At 33.8% G+C, this 16,056-nt stretch overlaps 1 protein-coding gene across 1 annotated transcript; it reads right to left on the reverse strand.

Annotated features, from left to right (window-relative positions):
• Positions 1-481: 481 nt before the first annotated feature.
• Positions 482-6,006, reverse strand: LOC133179191 (uncharacterized). Its single transcript, XM_061313983.1, has 5 exons — positions 5,734-6,006; positions 5,487-5,552; positions 4,328-4,414; positions 3,602-3,736; positions 482-944 (listed from the first exon to the last, which is right to left on the reverse strand). Exons 1-5 carry the CDS (start codon positions 5,980-5,982, stop codon positions 603-605), a joined length of 879 nt encoding a protein of 292 aa, XP_061169967.1. The 5' UTR covers positions 5,983-6,006; the 3' UTR covers positions 482-602.
• Between the last annotated feature and the right edge of the window lie 10,050 nt (positions 6,007-16,056).

A 16,056-nucleotide genomic window follows, 5' to 3' on the forward strand; every position in this document is an offset into this window, starting at 1 on the left:
TGGCAAGATCAAGACCTTCATTTTAAGGCCGTAAATTTTTAATTAATAAATACTGGTAGTTTATACTTCACATGAACATTACCTTTGACAACTTTAAGTAACCAAAGCTTTTATAACATGTATAATGGTATAGATTGGTGTTTTATCATGAATATCAAAGGCTTCATCTAAACAACATCTGCAATGGTTTTTGCGTCTTTCAATGACCCTTAGAAGAGATATTTTTCATAACTTTATTTCATGCAGGACTGCAGAAGGATGGTCATTGTTAAGCATGCATAAATTAAACATAAAATGGATGAATATTTATCCAGATCTTTTATGCATTATTTTACAACTGAGAGACGATTAAATGGACAACTGCTAGTATCTTTTGGAGAAATTATAATAAATGTATTAAATAAATCACATATTTTTTTTACAATTACAATACATGTGTGTGTGCATGTACATGTATAAACACATGTTGGATTACCCCAAATGCATGAAAGTGAATAGATGCTTTATGCTAAAGCACAGTAGCAGTGTTCCTTGTTCATCAAGTAAATCTCTGATGATAATAAATTATATATATTAATATAAATGACTCTTGGAATACATTGTCAGAACTGATCTCTGGGCTCTATCTCCTCAGTCCGCGGCATGGATGCACTGGGTAACACCAACCGCTTCATTTTCTCGTAACTGGACTCCTTGGTAATTGGTCTGTAGTCGTTTTCGTCGGGTGGCTTTTTGTTGGAGATTTTTGGGGGGTTGACAACGTTCGGAGGATCAACTGGTTGAAGTTCCTCTTTTTTGTCTTTTGGTAAGGGCGCTTTTAGAGGATTTCCATGTCGATCTGTAGTGGTAAATATTTCCAAGGAGTCAGTACTCTTTTCTCTTCCTGAAGCCCCGACTGAATTCATCTTAGAATCCGTTACTTGTCTGGCCATTACTACTCGAATCTGTTGTAAATTAAAAGAGATAGTTGAAGTGTATAAAAATGTTAGTCATAAATCTGCAAACCCATAAAAATGAAAATTAAAATAAAGAAATAAAAAATAGCTAATTGATTTCATGAAAATTCTAAGTTACTAAGTTACAAACACTTTCAACCTGATTGCTGCAGTCAGATTCTCTTTGGCTACTGACAAATAAGTTGATGTCCCAGGAATTTCAAGAACTTTTTTAAATTCTATGGTCGTTAATGACCTTGTTAGCAAATCTATAACCTATCATTGGATCATATTTTGGCTGAATTGTATCATAACAATTGTTAGTCCTTTGTTTTACACTGATTTGCCTACGGGATATTCCGTCTACTTGATCAATACATAGGGCTCACGGCAGGAGTGACCAGTCAACAGGGGATGCTTACTCCTCCTATGCTCTTTTCACATATATGTATTTGTAATGTTTATAGATTTTTGAGCTCGATCAGTATTCGTTATGTTCACCTTTTTCATAAATGAAATTTAACTTATTATATGCATGGTGACCTCTCTCTTTCTCTGTGTGTGTGTGTTTAAGACCGCCGGTATCAGTTACTTGTCTGGTATGAGATGATGTTTATTAGTTGCCTGTGTCATAGTTGTTATCAATATTTGTGTGGCAGCAAATGACGTGCCTCAGTTCTTTGTGTATTGACTTCTGACATGTATCAGTTACAGATGTGGTAACAGGAAATCTGGAGATAATGAACAGTATTCAAGCTCAAAGTCCATTTAGACAATACAAATTGGGAGCAGAGCAAACACGGACATCCAAAAACATCAGAGGTGGGATCAGGTGCCATGGAGGAGTGAACATACCCTGCCGACCGGTCACTCTCGCCGTGTGCTCCTTGTCATGATCGGGAAAACGGAAAATCCGTAGACAATTCAGTGTGTAAATAATGGCCTAACAATTAGTATGAAAAAGACAGTCAGCATTTGACTTAATGATAGGTTGTATTTGCTGACAAGGTCATTGTATCGACCATAGAACTTGCGAAATATCGACTTCAAACGAGACAGTTAATATTCTTTTTACATCAACTTGTTTGTCAATAGCTTATCTCATTTTAGAAATTGTTCGTACGTAGACCATGCTCTTGCGTATCGAATCAACTGGAAGACAAAAACCCCATATGCAGGTGATAAGGGTACATTGCTACATAAGTAAGGGAAGTTGACGACTGAAAAAGTGAAGTCATCACGTTTATAATAAAGCTTTGTTGTTAGGTTACCATTAAAGTCTTTTTCTAGTAAAATATCCAAATATAAAACAGGTGTGTCAGACTCTGTGGTATCTTTTATTTCAAGCTCAGTCGGATATATCGAGTCGACAAATTGATGGAAGTAATTATTGTTAATTGATAATACGTCGTCGATTTATCTAAATGTCGAGTTGAAGGCCACAGCAAGTGTTTTCTTCTTCTTATGTAGAAGTTTTTGAATAAATTTTGCTTCTTATGAAATACAATGTAGGTCTGCTAACAAGGGGGCGCAATTGGTACCCGAAAGACCTGATCACCAAAAACTATATAGATGACATTATAAGTTGCATATTTTATAACTGTTATGTATCAGTTGCTTGTGTGATATCAGCTGACGTGCATTTGTAGCTGGTGTTATATCAGCTGACGTGCATTTGTAGCTGGTGTTATATCAGCTGACGTGTATAAGTAGCTAGTGTGATAACAGCTGGTGTCTATCAGCTGTCTGTATGGTAACAATCGATGTGTATACTTGCCTGCATGGTAACTGTTGACATGCATGCTTGCTGATATGGTTCAGCTGTCATGCATACTTGTAAATATGGATACTGTTGACATGTATGCTGGTTTTTGTGGTAACAATTAACAAGTATACTTCTTTAGATGGTAACAGTTGATGTGAATATTTGTTTAATGTTGTAACAGTTCATGTATATATGTGGTGCAGCTCACATGTATACTTGATTATGTGGTAACAATTCACATGTATACTTGTATACTGAATACGTAAATGTATTCATGCAGTAACAGTTGACGTTTATATTTATTTATGTGGTTACAGTCGAAGTGTATTTCTGTTTATGTGGCAACAGTTGACGTGTTTATTTATTTATGTGGTTACAGTTGATATCAATTGTTGGACCATTATTTACACACTGATTTGGCTACGGATTTTTCGTTTTCCCGATCATGACAAGGAGCACACGGCGGGTGTGACCGGTCGGCAGGGGATGTTTACTCCTCCATGGCACCTGATCCCACCTCTGATTTTTTAGAGGTCCGTGTTTGTTATGCCCCTGATCTGTATAGTTTGTAAGGACTTATGAGCTTGAATACTGTTCGTTATTTACATATTTCATTGGTGTGTATTCTTCTTTATGTGGCATGCAATAGTTGACTTGTATCTTTATTGATGTGCTGACAGTTGACACGTATTCTTGTTTATGTGGTAACAGTTGACGTGTATTCTTGCTTATGTGGTAGCAGTTGACGTGTATACTTGTTTTTGAGGTAATTAATACGTAACAGTTGCAATACTTGTTTAAGTAACCTTGTACGCTCACTTGATTTCATTGACCGTTAACTTGTACACTTTTCTGTTAGTGTGTCCTTTTAATTTCAATGATTTTTGGCGTGTATATTTACCTGTGTGGTCCTGATTGGAGCACAGCAGCAACAAATCGAAGCAGAAGCAATGGCAAAGATCAGCTCATTGAAGGAAAAGAATGCAATTAGAATAGGCACCATCCAGCGATATGAATCAGGCTCTAATTCGTGACGCTAAAAATAGAAAGCGATAAAAATAGGCACCATCCAGCGATATGAATCAGGCTCTAATTCGTGACGCTAAAAATAGAAACGAGACAAAAGAAAGCGGTAAGAATAGGCACCATCCAGCGATATGAATCAGGCTCTAATTCGTGACGCTAAAAATCAGAAACAAGACAAAAGAAAGCGATTAGAATAGGCACCATCCAGCGATATGAATCAGGATCAAATTCGTGACGCTAAAAATCAGAAACAAGACAAAAGAAAGCGATTAGAATAGGCACCATCCAGCGATATGAATCAGGCTCTAATTCGTGACGCTAAAAATCAGAAACAAGAAAAAAGAAAGCGATTAGAATAGGCACCATCCAGCGATATGAATCAGGCTCAAATTCGTGACGCTAAAAATCAGAAACAAGACAAATGTGCAGCCTAAAAAAGACACAGCACTGTGAATATTTTTTTAAAAAATCCTTAGAGTCAATTACTATTAAAATAAATGTGCAGAGAAATGATAATTCATCTAGTAAATTATTCATTAATTTTGTATTGGCCCTGAAAACTTTTTATTAATCAAATATTGCGACATGATTCAATTCTTACCAAGATGGCCATGACGATATTTAGGATACAACACACAGGGGCAAACAACGCGGAACAAAGGATGCTTAGCACCAAAAACGTCATTTTCTGGAAATAAAATGTAATGAAGCTGTTACATTTCATATTTACTAGCTCTGCCCTTTATAGTGTGGGTGTTTGCTGAATCAGCTATTGTGTACGTATAGAGTATGTATACTTCTGGCATATCTGATGTTAACATTCTAAGTTTTACACTGGAGTTTGTAAATAATTTTATCCTCTAGAGACGTCAGGGGGTTTTATTGGGATTACATATAATCTTTCAGTAGCATGGATATGATTGGAAATCAATTTAAAGACACTTGTAACGGTTAGTTGTACTTTTATTCCTTTACAATTAACTCGTAAACTAAGGACAACAGTGTCACTACAGAACCTGTTTTATCTTTATATCAAACATACCTTTTCCAACCACTGCCAGAAAAACTGTCACTTTAATGCATAAGATTTATATTTAATCACCATAAACATGCATTTCGTTCATAAGCACACAAAGTAATGGAAATATTGCCTTACAATATTGAGTGGTCTTAAACTTAACCAATAGACCTACTGCAGGAAACGGCCGAGAATATTTAAATGCAAGTATTTGAACATTACAGTGCTAACCTATTTCAAGAAATGCATCTGGGCAATCTTGTTATCAAAGAAAGGGCCTGCTATTATCAACCTGATAGAATTTTATCATTTAAAGAAACCGTTTAAAGACGTTGTAATTTGTCACACCTGAGAAATCTGAAGAGATTTTGAATGATCTCTTTGGAGACAAGGACGGTATTGTTATAACGTATAAGGTAAAATTAATAAAACCCATAGAATTTTATCACTGAGGTTTGGTAGGAATTGAAATGAGATCGATATGGATATGTTGTGCAATTTCGAAAGTAATTTCGATAATGTTCACATCATGCAATTTGAGGTCTCTTCAGGGTAAAAACTTATCATACCGTTTTGCATAATAGATTGACGGAGACTAGAGAAATTTCTAATTTCTTTGAATCAAATAAAGGGAATACACGTGTCATACAGGTATACTGGGTATACACATCCACTTTTAGGACTTTCTAAATAAGATTGACAACACCAAATATTGCATACAGCATATTTTACAAATACTTACAAAATAGTTTAAATTAGACTTATTTCTTTTATTCATACAAGCTGCCATGCAACCAGCAACGCTGAACTGCAAGAGAGATTTTATTCATCTGAGAAGTATATACACAAGGCCGACAAAGCTGTTCACCGGTAGATCGAATATTATATATTTTATAATTTATAGTAAAAACATATTCTAAGTCATGGAAAATTATTCTTTTGCAATAGGAAAATTATCAAAGATACAGTTTGGCGCCAAATCTTCTTACCCAGAGGCCACACCAGATAGGGGAGGAGGCGATTGTCAGCGTAGTCAGCGTGGTATCTCCCGCCAATACCGACTCGTCGTCAAGGAAGAGATACAGAAATATATCCAGCAGGCCCAAAACCAGACAGGTGACCCCCAGGCCAATCTGTACAGCCCCCAGGGCTTTAATGGCGGAGTAAGGGAAGTTTTCGATGTCTGTTGTCTCCACTCCGTCTATTTCGGTGTACCGCAGTTTAGACTTCTCCGCCATTGCATTCAGTATTTAGTCCAACTGCTCTGATTCTGTTGTGATGAAATTAACAAGTACAAAGTCATTTGAAATGTAGATTTATATGAACATCTTTAACCTGCGTGGAAAAGGCACTGACGCAAACAACATTGTATAGATCTTCTCCGGTGCAATTTAATTGGGAAAAAAGTACTCCAAGGCAATTTCATGTAACTTTTTTCCTCAATTGCATTGATCTGGAGAAATGTCATCTCTTTCAAAACTGATGAAGAAATTAAATAGAAAAAAAGCTTCAGCAGCAAGGGTATGTTAAGAGAGGCTGGAAAATCAAAGTACTGAAAGTTAAGGAACCATATGATGATAGTAACAGGAAGGGGGAAATACGACGGAACAGACTATTAATCAAATCCGGACTCCCGGAACTCTAGCCATTAATGAGCTTATGACAACCAGAAGACGAACTGTCTGATCTCCACATAAATACGACACGATAACACATGAAAATGAAAAAAAGAAAGATCTTCATATGTAGGTATGTATAAGTATCTCTGCACTAAGTAAAAAAAATGTAAAAAAAAAAAATAAATAAATAAATAAAGCCTACAATTGATTAAAAGAGGAGTTGAATTTATCCGTTCTTGCTGACAAAAATATATTATATTCTATTTTGTGTGTGTGTTCCAAAGGTATAATTGTTTGAAATATTTTATATTTTAATTATTTTGTTTTATGACATTTAGGAATCATACTTTAATCTCTTAAAAGTTAAAAGTTATTGTTTTTAATAAAAATGCACTATTTTATTAAGTTTACAAGCATTGATTTAAGCCAATCAATGAGATCGTCGTTGTTCAACGCTTCCTATTCTAAATGAAAGTACTTTTTGTGAATGTCGGGCAATACGCTGAAGATAGCGTATATTACTAAATCTTTTTGTCCTTTTTCAGGTTTATCTTCAAGAGAACAAATCTACATGACGTTAAATTTGTTATACTGGATTTAAAAAAAATTACTCTACACGTACTTGACAATAAGTCTTCATAGGTCTATCCAAAGGAGACAATATAATCGGTTGCATGTTTTGACTTCAAGGATTTTCAACTGTAAATTGATAGTAAAAATTTGCTCCCCGAAATCTGCATGAAATGGTAACCGAAAGACAAATCTAGGTCGACAGGAGTATAAGCTGTAAGGAACATCTGGCGAGCACAAACTCGTGATTTACCGATGGAAAACGGAAACATATTGAAAATGATAAATCCTGTTTTTACTTTATTACCAAAAGACGAAATATTTACTTCTATTTGCCAAATGCCAATGGATTACAATACAGAATAAATCTTGATGGTAGTATATGACAGAATTATTCACTTGTATTTTACTCCTGAAGGTGGGTTTAGTGTTTCATTATAGTACTAAATTGATAGATCAAGAAAAAGACGGGTTAACGACCATATAAATCTCTCTTACATTATCTAAACACTTTATTACAAGATGGTTAATTGTCCCAACATTGATACCAAGGTACTTGAGACGCGGAGGTGCTCTGAAGATCTAATCTAAAAAATATGTGACAAGAGATGCAACTTTTTCGACAGGTGCGTGCTCATTAAATGTAGATTCCATTTAATTTTCGAGTGTACCCAAAACAAGTTCTTATATATTATACGTCAAAAATGAATGAATGATGTTTAAAGCTACCCACATACGTCACGTATGAGATTGTTTCAGAGGCCACCAACCAAACACCCTTAATGTCTTTTACAATGAAATCTAAGTCTAATACTTAAGTCATTGACTAAACCTTATATACATTTTTGAAAGATCTTAGTTCAGAAGTCAGAAAAAGATGCAAAATTAAAACAAAGAAAAAAATGAATTCTCTCATGCAAAAATCTAAATTTTAAGAAAAAATAAACAGAGAGCTCACAGGGTTCTCGAGATAAAACAAGAAAAAAAAAACTCAGATTACAATCGATTATATTTTAATCAAAAATTTAATACATGTACATGTAGTTACAATTTATAATCCAGTTATATGTAGTTACAATTTATAATCCAGTTATCAAAATAGTTGCCACGTAATGTTATGCATATTCCTAGCTTTTATTATTCTTTCCATACAATATTAATATTCTCAACTGCGATGGAATAATATTTTTTTAACCGAAATGGAAATAAATTTAACTTTGAATACGACTTACAACTGGAAAAAAGGCTAACATTACTTACTGGCAAATGATGAAAACAAGCTGAACGATAAAGGAATGTTGTATTAGTACACTTTTTTGAGTTTATTGTTTTGTCAATCAATTTAAGGGTCAATGTAGTAAAGAGGACATGATGGAAATCAGTGATCCCCCTTTTTTTGTTTTGGTCGAACACATATCATCATTTTATAAAAATGCTAGACAAAACTTAAAAAAAAATAAATGTAGGATCCCCATGGTTCTTACAATGAATATAACGTCAAACGTGGGGTGATGTTAGATGCATGTTGAAAATTTTATAGATGCTGATAGGTCCATTGCCTATATCATACGCTTTTAAGTTATGTATTGAAAGAATAAAATTCTAGCCAAACAGCCTTACAAAATATTATTAATTTGACTTAGTAGGCAAAGTTTAAGATCAAGATTTAACAATAATTGAAGGTATAGGTATCCCCAAAAATATTTAAGAAAAAACAAAAAGAAAATTATTAAGTAAGAAATAGGATTCCTTTCATTTTTAATGAAACACCTGTTTTATCATGATTGTATTGATGAATATAGCAGTTGTATTTAAATTTTCTGATAATTCAACAGAAACTTGTTACAGACAATCTTTGATATGTTCCCGTCCAACTAACGACGTGAAAATGCGGACTAAGTTTTATATACCTATAGAATTAAAGTTCTTTATTATGATCTGGAGAATTGAAAGTCAACAAGTCATGGAATTTGTCAATTAATGCAAACAAAACAATTTATCTGGTGAAGTGGCTGTCTGTAATTTTTAACCAAAATCACCCCCTGCCAAAGTTTCAAAGACCAGAAATTTTTAGATAAAAATGTCAACATACAGATTTATCTTGGCCATGTTTCCCAGTTTGATGTTTTTGTTTAAGTACTTTGTTTAAAAAATGTCCATTTAAATAATTTATTGAAACATAAATAGCAAAGCAATTTAATTGCACTGTTGTAACGTACGGTGTATTTGACGGGATGGAGTTAAAATGTGGTAACAATGTCAAGACAGAAGGAATCTTAAACTTCTTAATTTTCACATGTCCTCTGTTTTAGTTAGTAATTCTACATTTTCAGCAATAATGTGAAGAAAAAAATGTAGAATTCATTTGAAACGGGTCAAAATGATGTTAATTTTATAAACAGTTGCACCTTAACGTTTAGAATTGATAATGATTATTAACTAATAGAGAATGAATACTTTTGCAAGACCGTCTGAAGTACTTCAGATTAAAACTTTACTTTTTACTTTTAGAGTAAAACGAAAATAAGAGGCCTCTATTTAGTAAAGCTCGCTTTCGAAGAGAAGAAAGAAACTCGCAAAAATAGTACGGTACACTCTTAGAGAAAACAGCAATATGTGTATAAATAAAGAAAAATAAAAACGGCAACCATTGCACAATACATCCTGTAATATTTGCATTCCATAGAAGTTCCAGAAAGTAGAGTACCGGTATATTAATATAACTTTCGTGTAAATTACTTGAATTTAATTTGTCTAGAAACATTTGTTAAAAAACACTGTTACCATCTGAATGATGAAATCTACCACGCCTTCTAGCGTGATAGAGCTTAGCAACAGTCAACATTGCTTAATTGACGTCGGGTGATATTAAAAAAAAATATTGACTGGACATTCTTAAGTCTCTGGTTTTATCCTAAACTATAATTCTAGCCGGAAGTTGATGTATCCTCTATGATTTAAATGTATTCAGACAATTTTCGAGGAATAAATGAGCAGTTTACAATAAAAAGGCTCGACGAAGGAAGTCAGGAACGATTCATTAGAAAAGAAAAAAACAGTCTCTCGAAGCAAACTATGTCTTGTTAAATTAGGTTAATGATAAATTAATAAAATATGAGTTTGAAGATGGGGTGCCTGAAATTTAATGAGGTACCTTGTGGAAAGACAAAGTATACGAAACAAGTGGAAGGAAAAAGTAGAGGTGCCCTGTATACGAAACAAGTGCCTGGCTGTGCTACAACTCTTTGATTCACTATAGGAAATATTTTGAAACGTTGATATTCTATGGGGGGGAAATGGCACTTTGATTAAATATGGCAATGACTGATACTTTTACCTTTTATTTATTATAGCAAAAAGGAATAAAGGGAGGAATATGTAATAGCAATATCTCAAACACAATACATGCCCGTACATGGCCGTAGGAACCGGGGGGGGGGGGGGGGGCGTGCCCCCCTCAATAATTTTGCTGATATATAGAATACTATAGAAAACATAGCTGCTATATCCTTTTGCCCCATCAATATTAACGTCTGATGACCCCCTTTTTTTTGCTTGTCAAGGGATTTTGGTAGTTGATAGTGCCCCCCAACTGGAAATGTATGGTTGTGCCCCCTCAAAGTGAAATTGCTACCTATAGCTACTGGCCTGACATGTACATATTTCTGTCATTTCGGAAAGTCAGTAAGTTTGTAAAAAATCTCCATAATAGTAACAATAAATATATATATATTCCAGAAATGTACTAAAAAAGAATCTAAAATATGAATGTTTAAACTTGCATCTAATAATTGTTTCAAGGTAAATGGTAAATTTTTACCAAGAAATCACTAGATAAAATGGAGTGCATTAGAATGATGATAAGCAAAGCAATATTATGTTATTTTCATCAGAAAAAGAATGCAGTTAAAATGTAAAAAAATAATAATAAAATAAAATAAAAATAACATTCCCATGAAAAATTGATACCGTACGGCAGGTTTTTTTTAATGTCAAATTTGAGTTGAACAAGATATTGAAGCAGAAATCAAACGTATAGATAGTCTTTTTATCTCGAAAACATTCTTCAAAATAATACAAACAAAACTCTGTATATCATAAAAAATATATCAATAAAAGAAATTCATAAAATGAAAGAATTGTTAAAATGGGATGTGAAATATTTGTTCGCTTCGATGTTTCTCAGAATATGATCACATCAGCTAGCACATCACTATTCACTTTTGACGTCTCAAAGAAATATACTCACAAAATAGAACTTTCTAATCCATCATAGTTTTATCTGCAATTTCTTCATTCAACGCAGAAAAAGGAATAGAAATCACGTGATCTGGCATATAGACATAAACATACATGTTGGGCCAAACTGGTTTGATAAAGCAATGACTTCTCCAGTTAATGGTATTGGCCCTCGCAAAATGAAGGCATGTGTTTACCCTGACCGATAAGATTGATGGCCAGAAGTAACTAGAATTTGGAATATGAAGATTAAGTTTACACGAATTCCCTTTCTTTTGGGGGGATTTTAAATTCCCTACCTTTTCCTGATATCACCGATATTCGATTTTGTTGGTTTGTAAGTACCTGTATAACATCAATCTGAGAGGTGCGTGTTCCTTGTAATGTGACAAACAAAGGTGCAGTGAGCAATAATCCCGAAAAATTATGAATATGCTGCCAAGAAATTGTTTAATTTGTTTTAAGTGTAATTTGAAAGTCTGACACATCACAAATTCAGATTTATGATATCGTGTTTGCGTAACTGCCGACGATTTATATAATTGGGTCGTTGTATTTTACTCTAAACAATGGATCAGCATCCAAAAAAAACAGAATGTTCGGATTTGAATTCTCCCTCATGATTTTGTGTCTTAATTGGACCCCACTTCCCAGATATTTAGGACACATGATACAGAAAACAAAGTATGTTTTAATCAGACGTTCGCATTAATGAAAATTTAAGGCATTCCAAGAAATATTTTCTAAATCAGTGTGTGTTGTAAGCAAATTACAGTATACTATCAAACTTTTTTTAAAGCAGGACTCATATTTAAGCACATTGGTGCAATCTTTTGTGCTTATTTATTATAAAATGAAATAATAATTATAATAGCGTTAGTTTACGATTGGGTCTAATAATCCCTGACCACATCTGTGCTTGCATCTTGGAATACTAAGTACGCTGAAATAGGTATTGTGGGAATAAAGTGCAACACCACAGAAAATAGTCCGGAGCTGCTCTGACTACTTTTTAGAGTATTCCGATTAAGTATACCTTAAATTGTAACTGATTAATTACCTCGACTAGTGACTGAATCATTCCGCCAACTCAGTGACTGTGAACTATAACATTTATAGACGGAACTACTAGTATTCCTACACGATATTTACTTCTCTGACCGAAATAGTTTTTTTAAGGTACGAGAAACTCTTTCAATTGGAAATTTTTCCGACAAAGTAGGTGTTTTTCCTATTCTCCCTGCCCAAGTTTCTTTTTGCTCCCCTCTCGACATGCATTCTAATCTTTTCTTTTTTCCGTACACATCTCAGCTCTCTTTTTTCATCTTTTTTTTCTATGGGATTTATTTTGAACGCTGTTTTTCGATCATTCTCCGTATATTCTCTATTTCATGATGCATTGTTTAGATTTCTCGATCCTGTTGTTGATGTTTTTGGCGACTCTTTTACTTTCTAAAGTCATCGTTACACAAAGTATCGTGAACTGTGCAATATGAATAATTTTTGTATCATTTCGGTACTTTTCTTGATTTGTTTCTATTGTTAACCTTTTACTATTTGCATATGACTATGTTACTGGCAATGTCTATATTTCTTTTAGTTTAATTGCCTTTGATTTTCACATTTCTCTTTCGTTTTCCTCTTACTACACTAGTCTCTTACCAATAGACAGAGTATTCCTGATATTTTGTAGTTATATCCTCTTACTACTCTTGTCTTTCACAGATAGAGTAATTCTTGATATTTTGAAGTTAGCCTCTTACAATCCTTGTTTTTTGCCGATAGACAGAGTATTCCTGACATTTTGTAGTTATCCTCTTACTAGCCTAGTCTTTGACCAATAGACCTCTAGTGTTCATGATATTTTGTGATTATCTTCTTGATATCGTAGTCTTTACTAATAGTCAGAGAATTCCTGAAATTCTGTGCTTATCTTCTTACTACCTTAGTCTTTTACTGATATACAGAGAATTCCTGTCATACTGTTTTGTTTGTGTGTTTGTTGTTTAAAGTCCCGTCAAGAATTTTTCACTCATATTCCGTTGCGAGGGGATAATTGATCTTTTACCGATAGACAGAGTATTCTTGATATTTTTTAGTTATCATCTTCCTATCCCAATCTTAACCAATGAACAGAAAATTCCTGACATTTTGTAGCTATCCTCTTACTTCCTTAATGTAGCTTTTACCGATAGAGTATTCCTGATATTTTATAGGTATCCTCTTCCTACCTCATTCTTTACCAATGTACAGAAAAATCCTGACATTTTGTAATTATTCTCTTACAACGTAGTCTTTACTAATAGAAGAAGTATTCCTAACATTTTGTAGTTATCTTCTTAGTCTTTACTGATAGACCGAGAATTCCTGACATTTTTTTAGCAATCCTATTACTACCTTAATATAGCTTAAATTTTACCAATAGGCATAGAAATCCTCACATTTGTAGTTATCCTCTTACAACCTAGTCTTTACCAATTAAGTTTTCCTAACATTTTGTAGTTATTTTCTTAGTCTTTACCGATAGACCGAGAATTCCTAACATTTTGTAGCTATTTTCTTACTACCTAAATAAATCATTCACCGATAGACAGCTGAGTATTTCTGATAATTTGTAGTTATCCTCTTTCTACGTTAGTCTTTAACGATGAACCAAAAATCCTGATATTTTGTAGTTCTTTTCTCTCACTACCCTAGTCTTTGCCGATAGAGAGAGAATTCCTGACATTTTGTATTTATCCTTTTACTCCCATAGTAGTTATTTTCTTAGACTTTTCGGATAGACCGAGTATTTCTGGCTTTTTGTAGTTTTGCCCTTACTACTTAAAATAATCTTATACGGATAATCAAACTATTCCTATTATTTAATAGCTATATTTTTATATAACCCTAGTCTTTACCGACAGACAAAGTATTCCTGACATTATATCGTTTTATAACCCTCGTCTTTACCGATAGATAATTCCTGACATTTTGTAGATATCTTCATACTACCCTAGTCTTAAACGATTGATAGAGAATTCCTGACATTTTATAGCTATTATCTTACTAAATCAGTCTTTACCGATAAACAAAAAATTCCTCACGTTTTGTAGTTATATCTTCTTTCTACCCTAGTCTTTACCAATAGACAAAGAAGTCCTAGCGTTGTTTTAATTTTCTAACTACTCTAGTCTTTACCAATAGACAAAGTATTTTTGACATTTTGTAGTTAAATCATCTTATTACCCTAGTCTTTACCGATAGACTGAGAATTCCTGACATTTTATAACTATCCTCTTACTACCTTAATGTAGCTTTTACCGATTCACAAAGTATTCCTAATATTTTATAGTTATCCTCTTCCTACCCCAGTCTTTACCGATTGACAGAAAAATCCTGACATTTTGTAGTTATCCTCTTACGACCTAGTCTTTACCAATAGACGAAGTATTACTAACATTTTGTTGTTATTTTTCTTAGTCTTTACCGATAGACCGAGAATTCCTAACATTTTGTAGCTATCTTCTTACTACCTAAATAAATCATTCACCGATAGACAGCTGAGTATTTCTGATATTTTGTATTTTATCCTCTTTCTACCCTAGCCTTTATCGATGGACCAAAAAATCCTGATATTTTGTAATACTATCTTCTTGCTACCCTAGTCTTTGCCAGTAGGCATAGAATTCCTGACATTTTGTAGTTATCCTCTTACTATCCTAGTCTTTTACCGATATACAGAGTATTCCTGATATTTTGTTATTTTCTCACAAACCTAGTCTTTTACCGATAGACAAAGAATTCCTGACATTTTGTAACCTTAGTATTTTACGGATAGAAAGCGTATTCCTAACATTTTGTAGTGTCCCTTGACTCGCGTTTTCATCGTGAACCATTCTGGCCTTTCCTTTTCATATACCATAGCACTCTAAGTTGAGATCATTCAGGGATTTCTGGGAATATTTTGGTCATAGGTTGTTCAACTTCTTATGAATATTGACGGGTTTTTAGGATGCAGCCCCTACATCTTTCCTGGTTCTCTCAGCAAACAATGATTTTACTTATGGCTTTGCTAATTACTAGTACATCGAGGGGAGTTTTTTTTTTTAATTAATTTTTGTCATCCTTTGAAATGGCCTATAATTTTATAATGAACAATCTTTTCCTCTTTTCTTTACATAAATACCCGCTGATTTCCTATCACTTGTATATCACAATCTTTTTAAGGAAGTTCCATTCTGAGCTAATGGGCAGATTTTTGCTTGGACCTCTGTTTCTAAAATTCTTCACCATAATTTAGTATTTACAATAAATTTGGATTCTACAATGTCAATTTCACAATATCTGTATTCAACCGAATAAGACAGTTGTAATATAATTCCTCCAGCATTTAAAGAAAGATAACACGACAAGTAATAAAAACCCTAACAAAAAGACAGAGTTGTATCGCATACGTCGTAACTAAAGCGAAAGCGGCGAACGCGAACAAAATTAACAACCACATGCGTTTGAATACATTCCTTAATCATTCTTTCAGATTTTCCCTGAAATTCAAACGCAATTATCATATTTTTCATTTGTGTGGTCCAGCTTTATGCATTTTTTTACGTGTAGCAATGAAATATGAAGATAACGAACAGTATTCAATTTCGAAAGTCCAACGAAACGATACGAATTTGGAGCAGAGCAAACACAGACCTCAAAATTTAGAGGTGAGATCAGGTGCCAAGAAGGAGTGAGCATCCCCTGCCGACCGGTCACACCCGCCGTGTGCTCCTTGTCATGATTGGGAACAAAATCGGAAATATCCGTAGACAGTGCAGTGTATAAATAATGACCTAACAATCAGTATGAAAAACGTCAGTCAGCATTTGACTTAATGACAGGTTGTATGCACCGACA

This window comes from Saccostrea echinata, unplaced genomic scaffold, assembly GCF_033153115.1.
Source record: "Saccostrea echinata isolate AGI-Se365-2 ecotype Australia unplaced genomic scaffold, CSIRO_AGI_Sech_v1 ptg000004l, whole genome shotgun sequence".
NCBI lineage: Eukaryota > Metazoa > Mollusca > Bivalvia > Ostreida > Ostreidae > Saccostrea > Saccostrea echinata.